This window comes from Anomalospiza imberbis, unplaced genomic scaffold (genome assembly GCF_031753505.1).
Source record: "Anomalospiza imberbis isolate Cuckoo-Finch-1a 21T00152 unplaced genomic scaffold, ASM3175350v1 scaffold_59, whole genome shotgun sequence".
NCBI lineage: Eukaryota > Metazoa > Chordata > Aves > Passeriformes > Viduidae > Anomalospiza > Anomalospiza imberbis.
Genome location: NW_027100202.1, coordinates 688,053 through 706,058, shown reverse-complemented (window position 1 = coordinate 706,058; position 18,006 = coordinate 688,053). Strand labels below are relative to the sequence as shown.

General features: G+C 60.0%; 1 protein-coding gene across 1 annotated transcript; it reads left to right on the top strand.

Moving 5' to 3' along the window:
• Positions 1 to 1,661: 1,661 nt before the first annotated feature.
• Positions 1,662 to 16,220, top strand: LOC137467315 (serine/threonine-protein kinase pim-1-like; the record flags this gene model as incomplete). Its single annotated transcript, XM_068178805.1, has 7 exons — positions 1,662 to 1,917; positions 2,567 to 2,781; positions 14,265 to 14,330; positions 14,502 to 14,552; positions 14,757 to 15,123; positions 15,738 to 15,914; positions 16,156 to 16,220. Coding segments are annotated over exons 1-7 (1,197 nt in total), but the record flags the coding sequence as incomplete, so codon positions are not given.
• Positions 16,221 to 18,006: the final 1,786 nt, after the last annotated feature.

Below are 18,006 nucleotides of genomic sequence, written 5' to 3'. Positions count from 1 at the left end.
TGTTCCCCTGTGTAGGAGTCCAGACTCTGGGTCTGGGCTGACCAGGGCAAAGTTCCCGTGTTTGGACAGGCTCAGGGGCTGCCCCCGGGGAGCGGGGGGCTGGGCGCGGGGGCGAGCAGGCAACGGAAAAACGGACACGGGGACAAACGGCCCCGGAGCTTCAGTTGCAGTGGCAGCAGCGGCGGCGGCAGTCGCAGCAGCGGCAGCAGCAGCGAAAGCAGCAGCGAAAGCAGCAAAACCAGTCACTTTGAGGACTCCCTCGCCCGCTGTCCCGCACCCTCTCCCGCTCTCCCTTTCCCGGTGTCCCCTCCTCTCCCAGTCCCCCTCGCCCCTTGCTGGGCCATGTCCCCAGCCCGCCCCCGGCCCCGGGCGGGGCGGCCCCGTCCCCGCCCCGGTTCCCGGCCCCGTCCCCGCCCCGGTTCCCGGCCCCGTCCCCGTCCCCGGCCCCGGACCCGGCCCCGGCCCCGCCCCGGTTCCCGGCCCCGTCCCCGTCCCCGTCCCGGTTCCCGGCCCCGGCCCCGTCCACGTCCCCGTCCCGGTTCCCGGCCCCGGCCCCGTCCCCGTCCCCGCCCCGGTTCCCGGTCCCGTCCCCGTCCCCGGCCCCGGCCCTGTCCCCGTCCCGGTTCCCGGCCCCGGCCCCGTCCCCGTCCCCGGCCGTCCCGCCGGGGTCTCGCCTCCGCCCGGCTCTGGTCGTGCTGGCGGTGGCGCTGCTGGGCGGGCATCAGTGCCTGGAGCTCGGGCGGCACCGCCGCCCTCTGGCTCCGCCTGGCCCGAGCCCGGCCCCGGCCCCGACGTGGGCTCCAGTCCCGGCCCCGGCCCCGGCTCCTCCCGGGCCCCGCGGAGGACACACGCGGCGCGGCCGCTCCCGCCGCCCCCGCTGCGGCTTCCCCGGCCCGAGCTCCGCCGCTCGGCAGCGCGGCCGTCGGCCCCGAGCCGCCGCTGTCCCGTTCCAGGGACAGAACGCCTGGGGAGGGCCGGCCCGGGGCGCTCGGGGAGCGCTCGGGGGCCGCTCCTGGCCCCGGGCCGAGCGCTGACAGCCCCGTCCCGCCCGCAGGGAAGGCGCAGGAGGAGGCCCTGCAGGAGCGGTACCGGCTGGGTTCGCTGCCGGGCAGCGGCGGCTTCGGCAGCGTCTTCGCAGCCACGCGGCTCTCGGACGGCGCCCCGGTGAGCGGCGGGGCCGGCGGCGGGCGCAGGAGGAGGGGGCGGAGGTGGAGGAGGAGGAGGAGGAGGTGGAGGAGGAGGAGGGGGATGGGGCTGCGCAGGGCAGGCGGGCGAGCTCAACTCGCTGCTCTCCCTTGCTCGCAGGTGGCCATCAAAAGGGTGCCACGGAACCGCGTCCGGCACTGGGGCGAGCTGGTGAGTGAGCGGGGCCAGCGGCAGAAGCTGGGCAGGGATGAGCCGAGGCCCGGCAGGGTGGAAGCCACCAGGACACCTCGAGGGAGAGCGGGCGTAGGGCCAGCGCAGGGCGCAGAGCATCCCGGGCTGGGTGAGGGGTTCCCGACCCCCGGCACGGCATCAGCCCCACTGATGGCATCGCGCTCCTCCCGCAGCCCGACGGCACCAGCGCACCCCTGGAGGTCGTGCTGCTGGACAAGGTCTCCACTGGCTTTCCCGGTGTCGTCCAGCTGCTGGAATGGCTTGAGCTCCCCAACGACATCGTGATGGTGCTGGAACGCCCAGAGCACTCTCAGGACCTGCACCATTTCATTCGGGAACGGGTGGTCCTGTCCGAGGAGTTGGCGCGGGATCTGTTCCGCCAGGTGCTGGAGGCCGTGCGGCACTGCACCAGCTGCGGGGTCCTGCACAGGGACATCAAGCCCAAGAACATCCTGGTTGACCTGGCCACCGGGCAGGCCAAATTGATTGACTTTGGCTGTGGCACCTACCTGCAGGACACAGCCTACACTCGCTTTGCAGGTGAGCCCACACAGGGGTGTGCTCTCAATCCCGTCATCTCATGGCCCAACACCTCACAGCCCAAGCTGGGTGTGGCAGCGGGGATTCTCCCTTTTGCTGCCCTTCATGGCACTGAGATTTCAGCTGAGCTGCTTTTGAGCAGGGCTGGGTGGGGAGCCAGCTTCCAGCCCTGCTGGCAGCCTTTGCCCACCACTCTGGGCAGGACTGAGGCTAGGGCTGGGCAGCCAGCCCAACAAAAACACCCCTGGGTGGGGTAGCAGAGAGGGGTGGCCAGAACCTGTGTCCCAGCCGGTTTGGGGTGCAGGTGAGAAAGGGCTTGGACTGCTCCACTCACCTGGTTTCTTTTGGCTTCATAATGGTTTTTGGGGCAGTGCAGGCAGGGAGGATGAGGGCATGGTTTTCCCAAGCACTGAGTGGGATTTTCCTCCTCATGGTCGGGCCTTGCCAGGGCTTCCACTGCTCTCTTCCAACCCCAGTGGCTTCTTTTCCATCCCCGAGTCTGTACACCTGTACACAAGTCCCAGGTGCTGGCGAGAGGGCAGCGGTCACCCCGTGTGCCACTGGGGCAGCCCCCACACACCCAGGGATGCTGGAGCCAGGCTCAGGGAGCAGCAGCGTCCCCCTGATGAACCCCATCTGTATTCCATAGGAACACGGTCATACAGCCCCCCGGAATGGACCCAGTTTGGCTGGTACTACGGCAAGCCAGCTACCATCTGGTCCCTGGGCATCCTGCTGCACCAGATGGTCTGCGGGGAGCACCCTTTCAGGAGGGGCTGGAACATCAGCTGTGACCATGAGCTCTCGCTGCCAGGACGGCTCTCTCAAGGTGGATCCTCATCTCTGGCCACGGGGGCAATACCAGTGCTGGGAGACAGCAGCAGCTCGTGAGCATCCCTCTCTGGCAGCTGCTGAGGAGGTGGCACATGTCCTGCTCTCCTGCTCTCCTCCAAAACAGGGAATTGATGGGGAAGTTTAGGCCCAGCTCTGAGCACATCCAGCATGGCCTGGGCACGGGAATAGTGGGGCAAAGCCAACAGGAGCCTTCTCCAACTGACCGGTGGTTTCTGGTTTCTCTGTCCAGAGTGCCAAGATCTGATCAGGAGGTGTTTATCCATGCTGCACTCGGACAGGCCCTCATTAGAAGAGCTGTTCCGTGATCCCTGGCTGCAGGATATTGATCTGCCCTAGAAGAAGGGAGAGAGCCACAGGCACACTTTGATGCAAGGCCCTGGTAAGTTACAGCTCCACACATGCCTTGGCAATCAGAAGCAAAGGAACGCAGACATTTTGTCCTGCCTGTGCCACTGCCCAGGGGTCATCAGATGGGAACACGCAGCCCTTGTGCTGGAGCTGAGCTGCTCTGCCCAGCACTGCTGGCCACCATCCGAACTGGTTTTGCTTGTCCTGGTTCCCTGACAGCTGGGGCCCTGGGCAGAACCCTGACAGCCTGGGCTCACCCCAGGGAAGGAGAAGAAGCCCCTGGAGAAGCTGTACCAGGTGGGGCTGTTGCTGCTGGGGACAGTGAGGACGACATCAAGGATGACAACCTCTTCCTCCACCTGGTCACCGGCAGCTGAGGATGATGGACTTTGATTCTGACACCTTCTCCAAAGCCAGGCTCCACAGGGAATTTGCAGGTGAGTCCACACGCAGGGGGATGCTCCCAGATTTGGGCATTGCACAGCCTGGCCGGGAACCAAAGGTTCCCCCATTGCTGGGGCGGATGCAGCTGATCCTTCAGTCAGCTGCCAGGCTGCTTTTGGCAGGGCTGGGGGGATGGGCTGGGGTGCTGATGAAATGGGAGTGGGCTCCTGGCCCTGCCAACAGCCCCAGCACCCACCGTGCCCCGGGCTGGGGCTGGGGCAGCCAGCCCGACACAAAGAAACCCCCATGGTGGGAGCAGAGGTGGGACTCCAGAACCTGTGCAGGGGCTGCTTTGCTTTGCAGGCAAGGAAGGGCTTGGGCTGCTCCACTGCCCCTGTTTGCTTTGGGATCACCGTTATTTTGGAGGGCAGTGAAGCGGGGAAGGGAGAAAACCTGGGCTTCCCTCACCTGTGGGTGGGTTTTTCCCTGGCCTGCAGGGGTTGGGCCTTCCTTAGCCCCTGACAGAGATAAGATTTTTGACCTTTTTTCTTGTTCCCCTTTTTGTCTGTAATCTATTTTCAATAATTTGTTGTGTGTTTTTCTAGAGGAAGCATTCCAGGTGGGGTCCAGTCTGGATGGGGAAGTGCTTGGGAGCAGCTGTGGCGTGGATGGGCCGTGCCCTGGGAGAAGGATGAGGACATGGTTTGGGACCAGCTTTTCTTCCAGCGAGGGATGGCGTGAGGTGGGTCCTGTCTGCTTGGCATGGTGGGATCAGAGCTTTGGGGAGATGGCAGCGAGCACAGGAGCATCCTGCTCTGGGCAGCTGCTGAGGGCTGGATGTGCCGTGGCCGGCTGCAGGCTGGGCACATGTCCTGCCCTCCTGCTCTGCTTCCACAGGCAGCAGGGATGGGCAGCTCTGGGCACAGCTCTGGGCACGGCCAGCATGGCCTGGGCACTGCGGGCGGCTGGGACAAGGGGACAGGAGCCTTCAGCTGACGGGCGCTTTCTGGTTTCTCTCCTTGCAGCCGGGCTCTGCGGGTGCTGAGGCTGCTCTGGGCTCTGCCAGGGCTCTGCTGGAGCTCAGCACCGGGCTGCAATCAGCCAAAGAAGAAATGGGGTGACCTGCAGCACAGACCTGCTTGAGCATTTCAGCATCACAGCTCAAGTTTGCAGAGTGTACACCTCCAAGGGCAAACATGACACCACCCAAAAATTAAACTTGTTCAATAGCTTCTGAAATGAAATCAATCTGGGATGACCCCAAATGATATTTTGCAACTTGCTCAAGCTGTAGCTCAGCCCTTCTCTGAACTGTTCTCTCCCCCACCTGCCTTTTACTTCCCAACTGCTCCCTCTTGTCCCCCAGTGAGTTCCCAGCCCATGGCAGTCTCCATCACACTGTTGCCTTCCTTGGTGCCCCTCACCATGAGGAAGGCCGAGCCCCAGGCTTGGGGACTCATCCTGTCACTGGATGAGGAGCAGCAATGTCTCAGAGGTCCAGGGGGATTTTAGTGTCATTCAGAGCTGCTTTCCAGCCCTCAGCTCTCCTCACTGCTGAGTTCCCACTCCCTTTTCCTTGTCCTTGCAGCAGGATGAGCTCTGTGAATCCCCTTGAGCCTCTCCACTCTTCCCAGCCCACGCACCCACCTCAGTAAGGCTGAAGCTGCAGCTTCTCTGTCTCCTGTGGCACACCAGTCCAGTCCCCTGTGCGGGGAGCCCCAGCCCCAGAGCACAGCACTCAGCTGTGCACTCCGGGCTGGAGCAGCTCCCTCCCAGCCCCAGCCCAGGGACTCCTCCGGCCCCGGGGCTTGGGGCACCGTCAGCACCCGCTGCTCCAGCCACCGCTTCTGCTGGTCCTGACAGCAGCACCCAAAGTGGGGCTGATCCCGAGGGAGCAGCAGCAGGGCCTGGATCTGATCCCTGACTCTGGGGCAGGGCTGGACAAATGACACCCAGCAGCAGCAGCAGCACATGGAGCTGACTTTCAGCACAGCCCCTGCCACTCTTGCCTCCCGTGTGCAGCGGTGTCACAGCAGCCTGAGGCACCTGGGAGCACCCTGAGCCATGCCAGGGTCAGTGCCAGGAGCATCCCCTGGCGCTGTTTAAAACCGGCTCAGCAGGAACTGGGGATGCAAACAGGATGAACCTGAGCATCTCCCACCAGCAGATACCTCAGAGCTTACACAGTAACACGGCCGTGACTCTCCCAAACTGGATTTAGGAATGGCACACCTACTGCAGCCATTGGATCATGAGCTGCCCAGATCCCTTTGGGACTCCTGCTTTTGGTGTCTCTGCCTCCTCTCCCTGCCCCAAGGAGGCTCCTCTCTTCCTCTCCCTGCCCTGACAAGACAGTCACACAAATAAAGACATGGGATTACCAGGTGCTGAGGAGCTGTAGAAGGAGCCTTCTCTAGGTCTGGCCTGTTTCCAAAACCCGCACAGTCTCCCTCAGCAAGGAACCTCCTTGTCCACCCTCTCCAAGGGTGTCAAGCTCAGGAAGGGATTCCTGACACCCTGTCCAGCTGGGAGAGCTCCCGTGTCTCCATACCAGGGGATAAAACCAAACCCAGGAACCCTGGGGGGACTGAGATTGTGGCATGGGGACATCTGTATTTATTTCCCAGTGGCAAACAAAAATGTGGAATGGTGCCAGAGCTTGTTTTGATCTACATCAGCTTTTGATAATTGTCCCTCCTCCTGACAGCGACTCCTCTGCAGCTGCACTGGGAGATCTCTGGGGCTGAGTCCACTAAGAGGAGATTTCAGTGGGGCTGAGGTGCTCGAGGGGGCCCATTTCAACGCTCTGCTGAAGTCCAAGGACATTGTGTTTCCCCGAGGAGCAACGCTCCTTTCTGGCACTCACTGCCCCGTGAGGGATATTATTCAGTTGCTGCCATTGGGTGAGTTCCAGCCACAGGGAGAGGGAGGAGGAGATGATCCCACCCATGGCTGCTGCTGGGTCCAGACTCTGGGTGAGATAAAGCCGAGACAGAGCTTCAGCATCTCCCCCAAAATCACAGAATCACAGAAGGGCTTGGCTTGGAAAAGACCTTCAAGTTCATCTCCTTCCATGCCCCCTTCCACTATCCCAGGCTGGTCAAAGCCCTGTCCAACCTGGCCTTGGACACTGCCAGGGATCCAGGGGCAGCCACAGCTTCTGTGGGCAAGCTCTGATCTCTGCCCAGGTGAGCAGGGACAAGACCCAAGGGAACGGCTGGAGCTGGGCCAGGGCAGGGCTGGGCTGGAGATCAGCAAAAGCTTCTTCCCCCAGAGGGGGCTCAGGCACTGCCCAGGCTCCACAAGGAATGGGCATAGCCCAGAGGCTGTTGGAGTTCCAGGAGCCGTTGGACCCCGCTCCCGGGGCTGCACAGGCTGCGATTGTTGGGGCGTCTGTGCAGGGCTGGGGGCTGGACTTGATGATCCCAATGGGTCCCTCCCAGCTCAGCCCCTTCTTAAATTCTCACCCTTTGGATCAGCCTTTGTGTCCCTTCGAGGCGCTGGCAGAGCTGCTGGGGACAGGGCAGGAGCGGGGCAGCCCCAGCGTTCCCCTGTCTGTGACACCCAGAAGTGACAGCCCCAGCGCTCCCCTGTCTGTGACACCCCAGAGTGACAGCCCCAGCGCTCCCCTGCCTGTGACACCCCAGCGGTGACAGCCCCAGCGTCCCCTGCCTGTGACACCCCAGCGGTGACAGCCCCAGCGTTCCCCTGTCTGTGATACCCCAGAGTGACAGCCCCAGTGTTCCCCTGTCTGTGACACCCCAGGGTGACAGCCCCAGCGTTCCCTTGTCTGTGGCACCCCAGTGGTGACAGCCCCAGCGTTCCCTCCCTGGAGTCGCTCCAAGGGAAGCGTCCAGAGCCGCGTCCAGTCAATGGAACTGTCCGGCCACTGACCAGCCCGGCCTGGGCTGATGTGGATTGCTCTGCAGACAGCTCGGGGAAGGTGTAAGAGGCCGTCTGAAGCCCCCACATTTGCCTACCGGTTGCCACAAGCAAAAACCCCTTCCCCCATTACAGTACCGGCTTGGAGAGAGCGGCAGTGCAGGTGCAGTTGCTGTACCGTTACGTTAGCTGTTCCGAACAAGGCCTGGCAAGGAGTTGGCAAGGAATTGGCAAGGACTTGGCATGAAGCCACCAAGGAACGGCCTACTGCATATTTGCCCACTCTCCTCCTGAATCTGAATGAACTTTTAGGGTGACCCTAATCATCTCTCACTGAAGACCTCTCATCTGCCCCGTGACCACTGTGACAGACGGACGGAGATGGAAAACCCTCCTCCCAAGGACTGAGACTGAGACCCCTCCCACAGGGAGAGGGGAAACCACTAATGACACGACCTGTTCTTCTTCAGTAATTCCAACGGACTTATTCTTCATTGTGTTCGTCCTGCCTTGGTGGTTTCAGTGGACTCACCTGTTCCCCCACAGCAATCACAAGAGACTCTCATTGTCCAGCATGTTCCCCCCTCTTTCCTCTGTGGACTATAACTGTGAGGATCTCGCCTGTGTTGGTAGCTATTCCTATCCCCCTCTTTTCTCTCTCTCTCTCTCTCTCTATCCTTTTATCTCCTTTCTGATCCCCACTATCGCATTTACTGTTTTGGCCCTTAATAAAGGCGCATTTGTTGTGATTAACTGATAGTCTCTTGCTGTTTGCCGTTTTGCACTTTTGGGATTGGTGAAAAGAACCATCACGACACCCCGCACAAGCAGATCGTGACAGATGGCCAGGGTGTCAGACCCAGCCAGCAGGAGTTTAGGAGGGCTAGGTCGTGTTTGACCAACCTGGTCTCCTTTCATGACCAGGTGACACTCCTGGTGGATGCAGGACAGGCTGTGGATGTGTCTGTTTGGACTCCAGCAAGGCCTTTGGCACTGTCCCCCACAGCACACTCCTGGAAAAGCTGCAGCCCACGGCTGGGCCAGGAGCACTCTGTGCTGGGTTCAGAACTGGCTGGATGGCCGGCCCAGAGAGTGGTGGTGAGCAGTGCTGCATCCAGCTGGGGACAGTCACCAGTGCTGTCCCTCAGGGCTCTGTGCTGGGCCAGCTCTGTTCAATATTTTTATTGACCACATGGATGAGGGCATTGAGGTTTTCATTGGTAAATCTGCAGATGACACTAAGCTGGGAGCACGTGTCCATCTGTTGGAAGGCAGGAGGGCTCTGCAGGGACACCTGGAACAGTTGGATGGATGGGTAGAATCCAATAGGATGAAGTTTAATAAATCCAAGTGCCCAGTCCTGCATTTTGGCCACAATAACCCCCTGCACTGCTCTAGGCTGGGGTCGGCGTGGCTGGACAGTGCCCAGGCAGAAAGGGACCTGGGGCCACTGGTCGACAGCAGGCTGAACATGAGCCAGCAGTGTGCCCTGGTGGCCAAGAAGGCCAATGGCTCCTGGCCTGGATCAGGAATGGTGTGGCCAGCAGGAGCAGAGAGGTCATTCTTCCCCTGTACTTGGCACTGGTGTGCTTGGCATTCCTCCCCTGTACTGGCACCCTACCTCGAGTGCCGTGTCCAGTTCTGGGCTCCCCAATTTGGGAAGGACATGGAGGGGCTGGAGCGTGTCCAAAGAAGGACAACAAGGCTGGTGAGGGGTCTGGAACACAAGTCCTGTGAGGAATGCCTGAGGGAGCTGGGGTTGTTTAGCTTGGAGAAGACTCAGAGGTGACCTTATCACTCTCTACACTCTCTGAAAGGTGGTTGCAGTCAGGTGGGGGTCGGTCTCTTTCTCCTCACAGCAACTGACTGAACAAGAGGACACAGTCTTAAGCTGCACCAAGGGAAATTTAGGTCAGCTATTAGGAAAAAAGTTTTTTTATGGAAAGGGTGATAAATTACTGGACTTGTTTGTCCAGGGAGGTGGTGGAGTCACCATCATGGGATGTGTTTAAAAAAAGACTGGATGTGGCACTCGGTGCCATGGTTTAGCTGAGGTGGTGTTAGGGCATGGGTTGGACTTGATGACCTTAAAGGTCTCTTCCAACCCAGCAATTCTGTGATTCTGTCATTGTGTGACATCACAGACCAGGTTGTGGCATCATATAGTTGGCTGTGACATCTCTGGTTTATTATGCGACATCACAGAGCAGGCTGTGACATCAGAGCATGCCTGTATGACATCACAGAGCAGAGCAAGCTGTGAGGTCAAAGAGTGTGCTGTGACATTATAGAGTGGCTGTGTTCCATCACTGAAGGTGTTGTGACATCACACAGTGGGTCTGTGTGACCACAGAGGTGCTGTGTGACATGTTAAGTGAGTTCTGCCATCACAGAGCAGGCTGTGACATCACAGAGCAGGCTGTGACATCACAGAGGAGGTTGTGATGTCACAAAGTTGGCTGTGACATTACAGGCTGGCTGTGTGACATCACAGAATGGGCTGTGAGGCCACAGAGAAGACTCTGCCATCATAGAAAAGGGCTCTGTGACATCACAGAGCAGCGGTGTGATGCCACAGAGAAGGCTGAGACAATAGAGAGTGGGTTGTGACATCACAGAGCTGACTGTGAAATCACAGGGCAGGCTGTGACATCACAGCGAGGCTGCATAACATCACAAAGGTAGCTGTGCCATCATAGAGCTGGCTGTGACATCACAGGGTGGCTGTGACATCACAGCCTGGGCTGTGACATCACAGGGCAGATGTTGTGACATCACAGAGCACACTGGGACCTCAAAGAGCAGGCTGTGACATCACAGGGCACCTGTATGAAATCACAGGTGGCCTGTTACATCTCCGAGTGGGCTGTGTGACATTACAGGGCAGCTGTGTGACATCACAGGGGCTGTGTGACATCAGAGGGGCTGTGTGACATCACAGGCGGTTGTATGACACCACAGGGGCTGTGTGGCATGGGGTTCCAGGGCAGGGCAAGGCTGGACCTGCCCCTTCCTCCCCCACACACAAAATGTTTCCAGCCCACAATCTCCTCCAGTCTGTCACAACAGGCAGTGTGGGAGGTGAAATCCCAGCTGTGGCCATGGGCACCTGCAGGAAGAAGGACAGCTCTTTTCCAGAGGAATGAAAGCCCCAGTTCTCGGTTTATTTCTGATTTAATTGCCTGGAATTTATTTGGTTTTGTTGTTGCTTTGTTTCCTTTTTTGTGCCTGAAGTGTCCAGTCAGGAGCAGAGTGACGCTTGCCAAGGAACTTTGTGGTGCTGTTGCTCAATATTAAATCTGGTTTTTGCTGCTCCCTTGCTGGGGATTTTTTCAGCGCTCTCAAGCCCTTGTTGGCAACAGGGTGAAGGAGCCCTGGGCCAGGCTCTGGCCCTGGGGGACACGGGGACGCTGCCGGGGGGTCCCTGTCCCCTGTCCCGCCCCCCATGGCCCTGTGTCAGGCTCGGGGGTCGATCTCGTGGAACATCCTCTGGGGGAGGCTGCGGCGCCGGGGGCGGGGGTACCCGGGGGGACAGGGGACCCCGCTGTGCACGAGCAGCGTTGGACTTCTCTGGGGGAAATGGGAGGGGGGGCTGGGGCAGAGTCACCTCCCCAGTGACCTCACACAGCCCCTGTGATGTCACACAGCCCCTGGGGTGTCACAACTCACCCTTGGATGCCACATAGCTCCCTTGTGATGTCATAGGCCCAACTCTGCGATGTCACTCTGTGATGTCACAAAGCTGTGCTGTTACAGAAGATTCTGTGATGTCAGAAATTCACCCTGTACTATGACGTCACAAAGTCATCCAGTGACATCACAGTCTGTTCCATGATGTCATAGCCTGCTCTATGATGTCACACAGCCAACTCGGTGATGTCACAACCCACACTCTGATGTCACAGAGCCACTCTCTACATGACGGCAGAGTCTGCCCTATGGCCTCACACTATGATGTCACACCCTGCTGTGCTATGTCACAAGCCCCTCAGTGATGTCACAAAACCCTCCCTGTGATGTCATACTGCCACTCAGTGATGTCACAGCACACACTTTGACCTCACTGCCCGCTCTATGATGTCATACAGCCATGCCATGATGTCACAGCCTGCTCTCTGATGTCACACTGTCCCCTCTATCATGCCATAGCTGCTTGATGACCTCACACAACACGCTCTGTGATGTCATAGCCCAGTCTGTGACCTCACACAACCCACGCTGTGCTGTCACACAGCCCCTCTCTGACATCACAGCTGCTCTGTGCCTCCGTGACACAGCCACAGAGGCGCTGCTGTGACACAGCCCCCTCTGGGACACCCCACAGCCCCTGCCAGTGCTGAGCCCCTGTGAGCTCTGTCTGCGCCCTGCTCGTGTCCCTGCGATGCCCTGGCAGTGCCCCAGCCCTGCTGGGCTGTGCACAGGAGCTGCTCCTGGCCACAGCTGTCTCTCTGCAGCGCTGCCCTTGCCAGGAGCTGCCTCTGGGCCAGGAGCCTGGCCCAGCTCAGCAGCACAGACACAGCACCAGGACGTTAATGACCCTCTGGGGCTTTGGTGCTCTTTGCATCGGACCCAGACCTCAGAGTGTGCTCAAAGAACTTCTCAAGAACTCAAAGTCAGATTCAAAGCCCAGACTTTCTTTAACTTTTAATGGGTCCCACTGAGGAACACAACTCATGTGAAAGTGTCCCTGGGTTCCAGTTAGAGCAGAACACTGGAGGCAGTGATGACAGCTGGGGACAAACAAGGCAAAGGTGTCTCTGGTGCTGAGCAAACCTGGATATCACCATGGTGTCCTTGGACCTGCATTGTCACACTGACCCACGGTTCCATGAGGTTCCCCAGTGTCACCATGGTCACTGTCAGAGGCTGGATGAGATCAGTGTCCCGAGACACCTTGGGTTGAGCTGTCAATCAGTCCCACAGCTGGGACAGCGCTAACCCGGCTCTGAACGCCCGAGCAATCACAAGACCCAGCTGGGGGGAGGCCCACGAAGGCCCAGGGGCTTAAAACCAAGGAGCACAAGGTCAGCCCCTGCTATGGACTCTGCCTTCTTCTAGGGTTTGTGTCTCACCCACACTGGAACCCCAGGAGCTGGGAGCCACATGTGTGTCTTTCTGTGGAGCTTCTGTCTTTCTGTCTCTCTGTCTCTTTCCTCTCCTTCTAATGCTCTTTCTATGGAACATTTTTGGGTCCCTGAACAACTGAAGTGTTTAAGGCTGAGAGGTCCAGCTTGTTCTGGTGCTTTCCATGAACTGATTGAACTCTTGATTTATGAACCAATGCACTAGATGTGGAATCCTCTACACTGAACTCAGAAACAAACGCCCTCTGTCAGAGCATTTTCATCTTCTAGATCACTTCCAAGATGCCCATGGCGATGTTGCAATGATTATCACACAGCTCTCCATTTCTGGATGCAGGCTCTGCAGATTCTTTCTCTGCATTCAGTCAGGCTTGCATTCCCTGACAATTCCTGGTAGCCCGTCATGGTTTCTTAGGGCAGAACAGTAACAATGAAAACCTTACCAATGGCACAACTGCCCAGCCCACAAGGAAAAGAAAGAACAAGCTGTCAAGTTCTTCAAACATTTGTCCTGCTGTGCTGCAAGAGTTGAGCTGCACACAAGGTGTGGAAAGCCTAGAGAAGCTGCAGCTGGTGGCACATCTTGTGACAGAAGCTGCACCTCGTTCTCCAGGAAAGGTTCTTGGAAAGAGCAAACAGGAGTGTGGAGAAGATTCTGGGAAAACTGAAACAGCTTTTAGGAAATGAAATGAAAATGGAAAGAAACAATCCAAGATGTTTTTCTCTGTTTATTTTTATGCTCCCCTTTTCCATGTTGCACTACTGCTCCATCCCCTTAATCCAAATAGATCTCATCTCTAAGATCCATGACATGGCAAGTTTTAGACACTGTAAAATACCATGAGCTACACACAGTTTTTGCCTTCCCCTGGTTTACTTGGAAAGCAGTGATGGAGACTAAGTGCAGCCCTTGGGTCAGGTACAAATTCAGCATTCAGGGAATGTGCTCCCCTAGGGTTTGATCCTCAGCGGGGACAATGCACAGCAGCGCTCAAGGGGATTCCTGTTCCGCTGTGCAGGAGTCCAGACTCTGAGTCTGGGCTGAACAGGGCAAAGTTCCCGTGTTTGGACAGGCTCAGGGGCTGCCCCTGGGGAGCGGGGGGCTGGGCGCGGGGGCGAGCGGGCAACGGAAAAACGGACACGGGGACAAACGGCCCCGGAGCTTCATTTGCAGCGGCAGCAGCAGCAGCAGCGGCAGCGGCGGCGGCTGCAGCAGCGAAAGCAGACAAAGCAGTGATTTTGTCGCATTCCTCTTGATTCTCCTCTCCCTTTCCCGCTGTCCCCTCCTCTCCCAATCTCTCTCTCCCCATTCCCGGCCGGGCCATGTCCTCAGCCCGCCCCCAGCCCCGGGCGGGTCTGCCCCGGCCCCGTCCCCGTCCCCGGCCGTCCCGCCGGGGTCTCGTCTCCGCCCGGCTCTGGTCGTGCTGGCGGTGGCGCTGCTGGGCGGGTATCAGTGCCTGGGGCTGGGGCGGCACCGCCGCCCTCTGGCTCCGCCTGGCCCGAGCCCGGCCCTGGCCCCGACGTGGGCTCCAGTCCCGGCCCCGGCCCCGGCTCCTCCCGGGCCCCGCGGAGGACACACGCGGCGCGGCCGCTCCCGCCGCCCCCGCGGCGGCTTCCCCGGCCCGAGCTCCGCCGCTGTCCCGTTCCAGGGACAGAACGCCTGGGGAGGGCCGGCCCGGGGCGCTCGGGGGGCGCTCGGGGGCCGCTCCTGGCCCCGGGCCGAGCGCTGACGGCCCCGTCCCGCCCGCAGGGAAGGCGCAGGAGGAGGCCCTGCAGGAGCGGTACCGGCTGGGTTCGCTGCTGGGCAGCGGCGGCTTCGGCAGCGTCTTCGCAGCCACGCGGCTCTCGGACGGCGCCCCGGTGAGCGGCGGGGCCGGCGGCGGGCGTAGGAGAAGGGGGCGGAGGAGGAGGAGAAGGAGGAGGAGGAGGAGGAGGGGGAAGGAGGAGGAGGTGGAGGGGGCGGAGGAGGAGGAGGATGGGGCCCGGCGGGGCGGGCGGCGCGCTCAACCCACTGCTCTCCCTTGCTCGCAGGTGGCCATCAAAAGGGTGCCACGGAACCGCGTCCGGCACTGGGGCGAGCTGGTGAGTGAGCGGGGCCAGCAGCAGAAGCCGGGCCGTGCCGGGTGGCGAGGAGCCGGGGCCCGGCAGGGTGGGAGCCGCCGGGAGCCCTGCAGGGAGAGCGGGCATGGGCTGAGCGGGGCATGCAGAGCATCCCGGGCTGGCTGAGGGGTTCCCCAGCCCTGGCACGGCCTCAGCCCCACTGACGGCATCGCGCTCCTCCCGCAGCCCGACGGCACCAGCGCACCCCTGGAGGTCGTGCTGCTGGACAAGGTGTCCTCTGGCTGCACTGGTGTCATTCAGCTCCTGGAGTGGCTTGAGCTCCCTGACAGCGTCGTGCTGGTGCTGGAGCGTCCGGAGCGGTACCAGGAGCTGTCGGGTTTCCTGGCGGAGCGGAGGTTCCTGCCGGAGGAGGAGGCGCGGGGGCTGTTCCGCCAGGTGCTGGAGGCTGTGCGGCACTGCACCAGCTGCGGGGTCCTGCACAGGGACATCAAGCCTGAGAACATCCTGCTCGACCTGGCCACCGGGCAGCTGAAACTGATTGACTTTGGCTGTGGCGCCTTCCTCCAAGACACAGCCTACACCCAGTTTGCAGGTGAGCTCTGCCGGGGGATGCTCCTGGGCATCTCATGGCCCAGCCGGGGTGCAGCCCCAGGGCTCCCCCTATTGCAGCCAGGATGGGATTAATGCTGGAGCCAAGCTGATTTGGGTGGGGGTGTGAGGGGGACCAGCTCCAGCCCTGCTGACAGCCTTCAGCACCCACTGTGGCCTGGGCTAAGGCTGGAGCTGGGGCAGCCAGCCTGACAAAAACCCCAGTGGGGGTAGCAGAGAGGGGCGTCTGACCCTGTGCCCTGGATGGTTTGGTGTGCAGGCGAGAAGGGCTTGGACTGCTCTGCTCCCATTGTTTGCCTTGACTGGTTAACATTTTTGGGGGGCCGTGCAGGCGGGGAGTAGAGCGGGCTTTCTCCACCACTGGATGAGTTTTGCTTTTGTGTGTCATGGTTGGGCCTTCCCAGGATTTCTGCTGCCCTCTTCCAACACCAGTGGCTTCTTTTCCAGCCCCAAGTCTGTACACATGTCCCAGGTGCTGGTGAGAGGGCAGCAGTCACCCTGTGTGCCACTGGGGCAGCCCCCACATGCCATGGGGTGCTGGGGTCAGGCTCTGGGAGCAGCAGCGTCCCCCTGATGAACTCTGTCTGTGTTCCACAGGAACCCTGTCCTACAGCCCACCAGAGTGGATCCACCACCAATGCTACCACGGCGAGGCAGCAACGATCTGGTCCCTGGGCCTCCTGCTGTACCACCTGGTCATGGGGAAGCACCCGTTCAGGAGGGGCCAGGAGATCATCTGGGGGCGGATCTTGTTCCCACGACGGCTCTCTCAAGGTGGGTCCTCATCTCTGGCCACGGGGGCAATACCAGTGCTGGGAGACAGCAGCAGCTCATGAGCATCCTGCTCTGGCAGCTGCTGAGGAGGTGGCACATGTCCTGCTCTCCTGCTCTCCTCCAAATACAGAATCCATGGGGAAGTTTAGGCCCAGCTCTGGGCACACCCAGCATGGCCTGGGCATGGGAACAGGGGGGCAACTTCTCCAACTGACTGGTGATTTCTGGTTTGTTTCCCCAGAGTGCCAGGATCTCATTAAGAGGTGTTTGTCCATGCAGCCCTTGGACAGGCCATCCTTAGAAGAGCTTTTCCGTGATCCATGGGTGCAGGGTGGTCTTCTGCCCTAGAAGATGGGAGAGATCCACGTGCACAGTTGGATCCAGGGGCCTGGCAGGTAACAGCTCCACACTTGTCCTGGCAATCAGTGGCAAAGCCAACCAGACTGGTTTTGTCCTGCCTGTGTCACTGCCCAGGGGGCATCAGATGGGAACACGCAGCCCTTGTGCTGGAGCTGAGCTGCTCTGCCCAGCACTGGTGGCCACCATCTGAGCTGGTTTTGCTTGTCCTGGTTCCCTGACAGCTGGGGCCCTGGGCAGAACCTTGACAGCCTGGGCTCACCCCAGGGAAGGAGAAGAAGCCCCTGGAGAAGCTGTACCAGGTGGGGCTGCTGCTGCTGGGGACAGTGAGGACGACATCAAAAATGACAACCTCTTCTTCCACCTGGCCACCGGCAGCTGAGGATGATGGACTTTGATTCTGACACCTTCTCCAAAGCCAGGCTCCACAGGGAATTTGCAGGTGAGTCCACACGCAGGGGGATGCTCCCAGATTTGGGCATTGCACAGCCTGGCCGGGAACCAAAGGTTCCCCCATTGCTGGGGCAGATGTAGCTGATCCTTCAGTCGGCTGCCAGGCTGCTTTTGGCAGGGCTAGGGGGATGGGCTGGGGTGCTGATGAAATGGGAGTGGGCTCCTGGCCCTGCCAACAGCCCCAGCACCCACCGTGCCCCGGGCTGGGGCTGGGGCTGGGGCAGCTAGCCCGACACAAAGAAACCCCCATGGTGGGAGCAGAGGTGGGACTCCAGAACCTGTGCAGGGGCTGCTGTGCTTTGCAGGCAAGGAAGGGCTTGGGCTGCTCCACTGCCCCTGTTTGCTTTGGGGTCACCGTTATTTTGGGGGGCAGTGTAGGGGGGAAGGGAGACAGCCTGGGCTTCCCTCACCTGTGGGTGGGTTTTTCCCTGGCCTGCAGGGGTTGGGCCTTCCTTAGCCCCTGACAGAGATAAGATTTTTGACCTTTTTTCTTGTTCCCCTTTTTGTCTGTAAGCTATTTTCAATAATTTGTTGTGTGTTTTTCTAGAGGAAGCATTCCAGGTGGGGTCCAGTCTGGATGGGGAAGTGCTTGGGAGCAGCTGTGGCGTGGATGGGCCGTGCCCTTGGAGAAGGATGAGGACATCGTTTGGGACCAGCTTTTCTTCCAGCGAGGGATGGCGTGAGGTGGGTCCCGTCTGCTTGGCATGGTGGGATCAGAGCTTTGGGGAGATGGCAGCGAGCACAGGAGCATCCTGCTCTGGGCAGCTGCTGAGGGCTGGATGTGCCGTGGCCGGCTGCAGGCTGGGCACATGTCCTGCCCTCCTGCTCTGCTCCCAAAGGCAGCAGGGATGGGCAGCTCTGGGCACAGCTCTGGGCACGGCCAGCATGGCCTGGGCACTGCGGGTGGCTGGGACAAGGGGACAGGAGCCTTCAGCTGACGGGCGCTTTCTGGTTTCTCTCCTTGCAGCCGGGCTCTGCGGGTGCTGAGGCTGCTCTGGGCTCTGCCAGGGCTCTGCTGGAGCTCAGCACCGGGCCGCAATCAGCCAAAGAAGAAATGGGGTGACCTGCAGCACAGACCTGCTGGAGCATTTCAGCAACACAGCTCAAGTTTGCAGAGTGTACACCTTCAAGGGCAAACATGACACCACCCAAAAATTAAACTTGTTCAATAGCTTCTGAAATGAAATCAATCTGGGATGACCCCAAATGACATTTTACAGCTTGCTCAAGCTGTAGCTCAGCCCTTCTCTGAACTGTTCTCTCCCCCACCTGCCTTTTACTT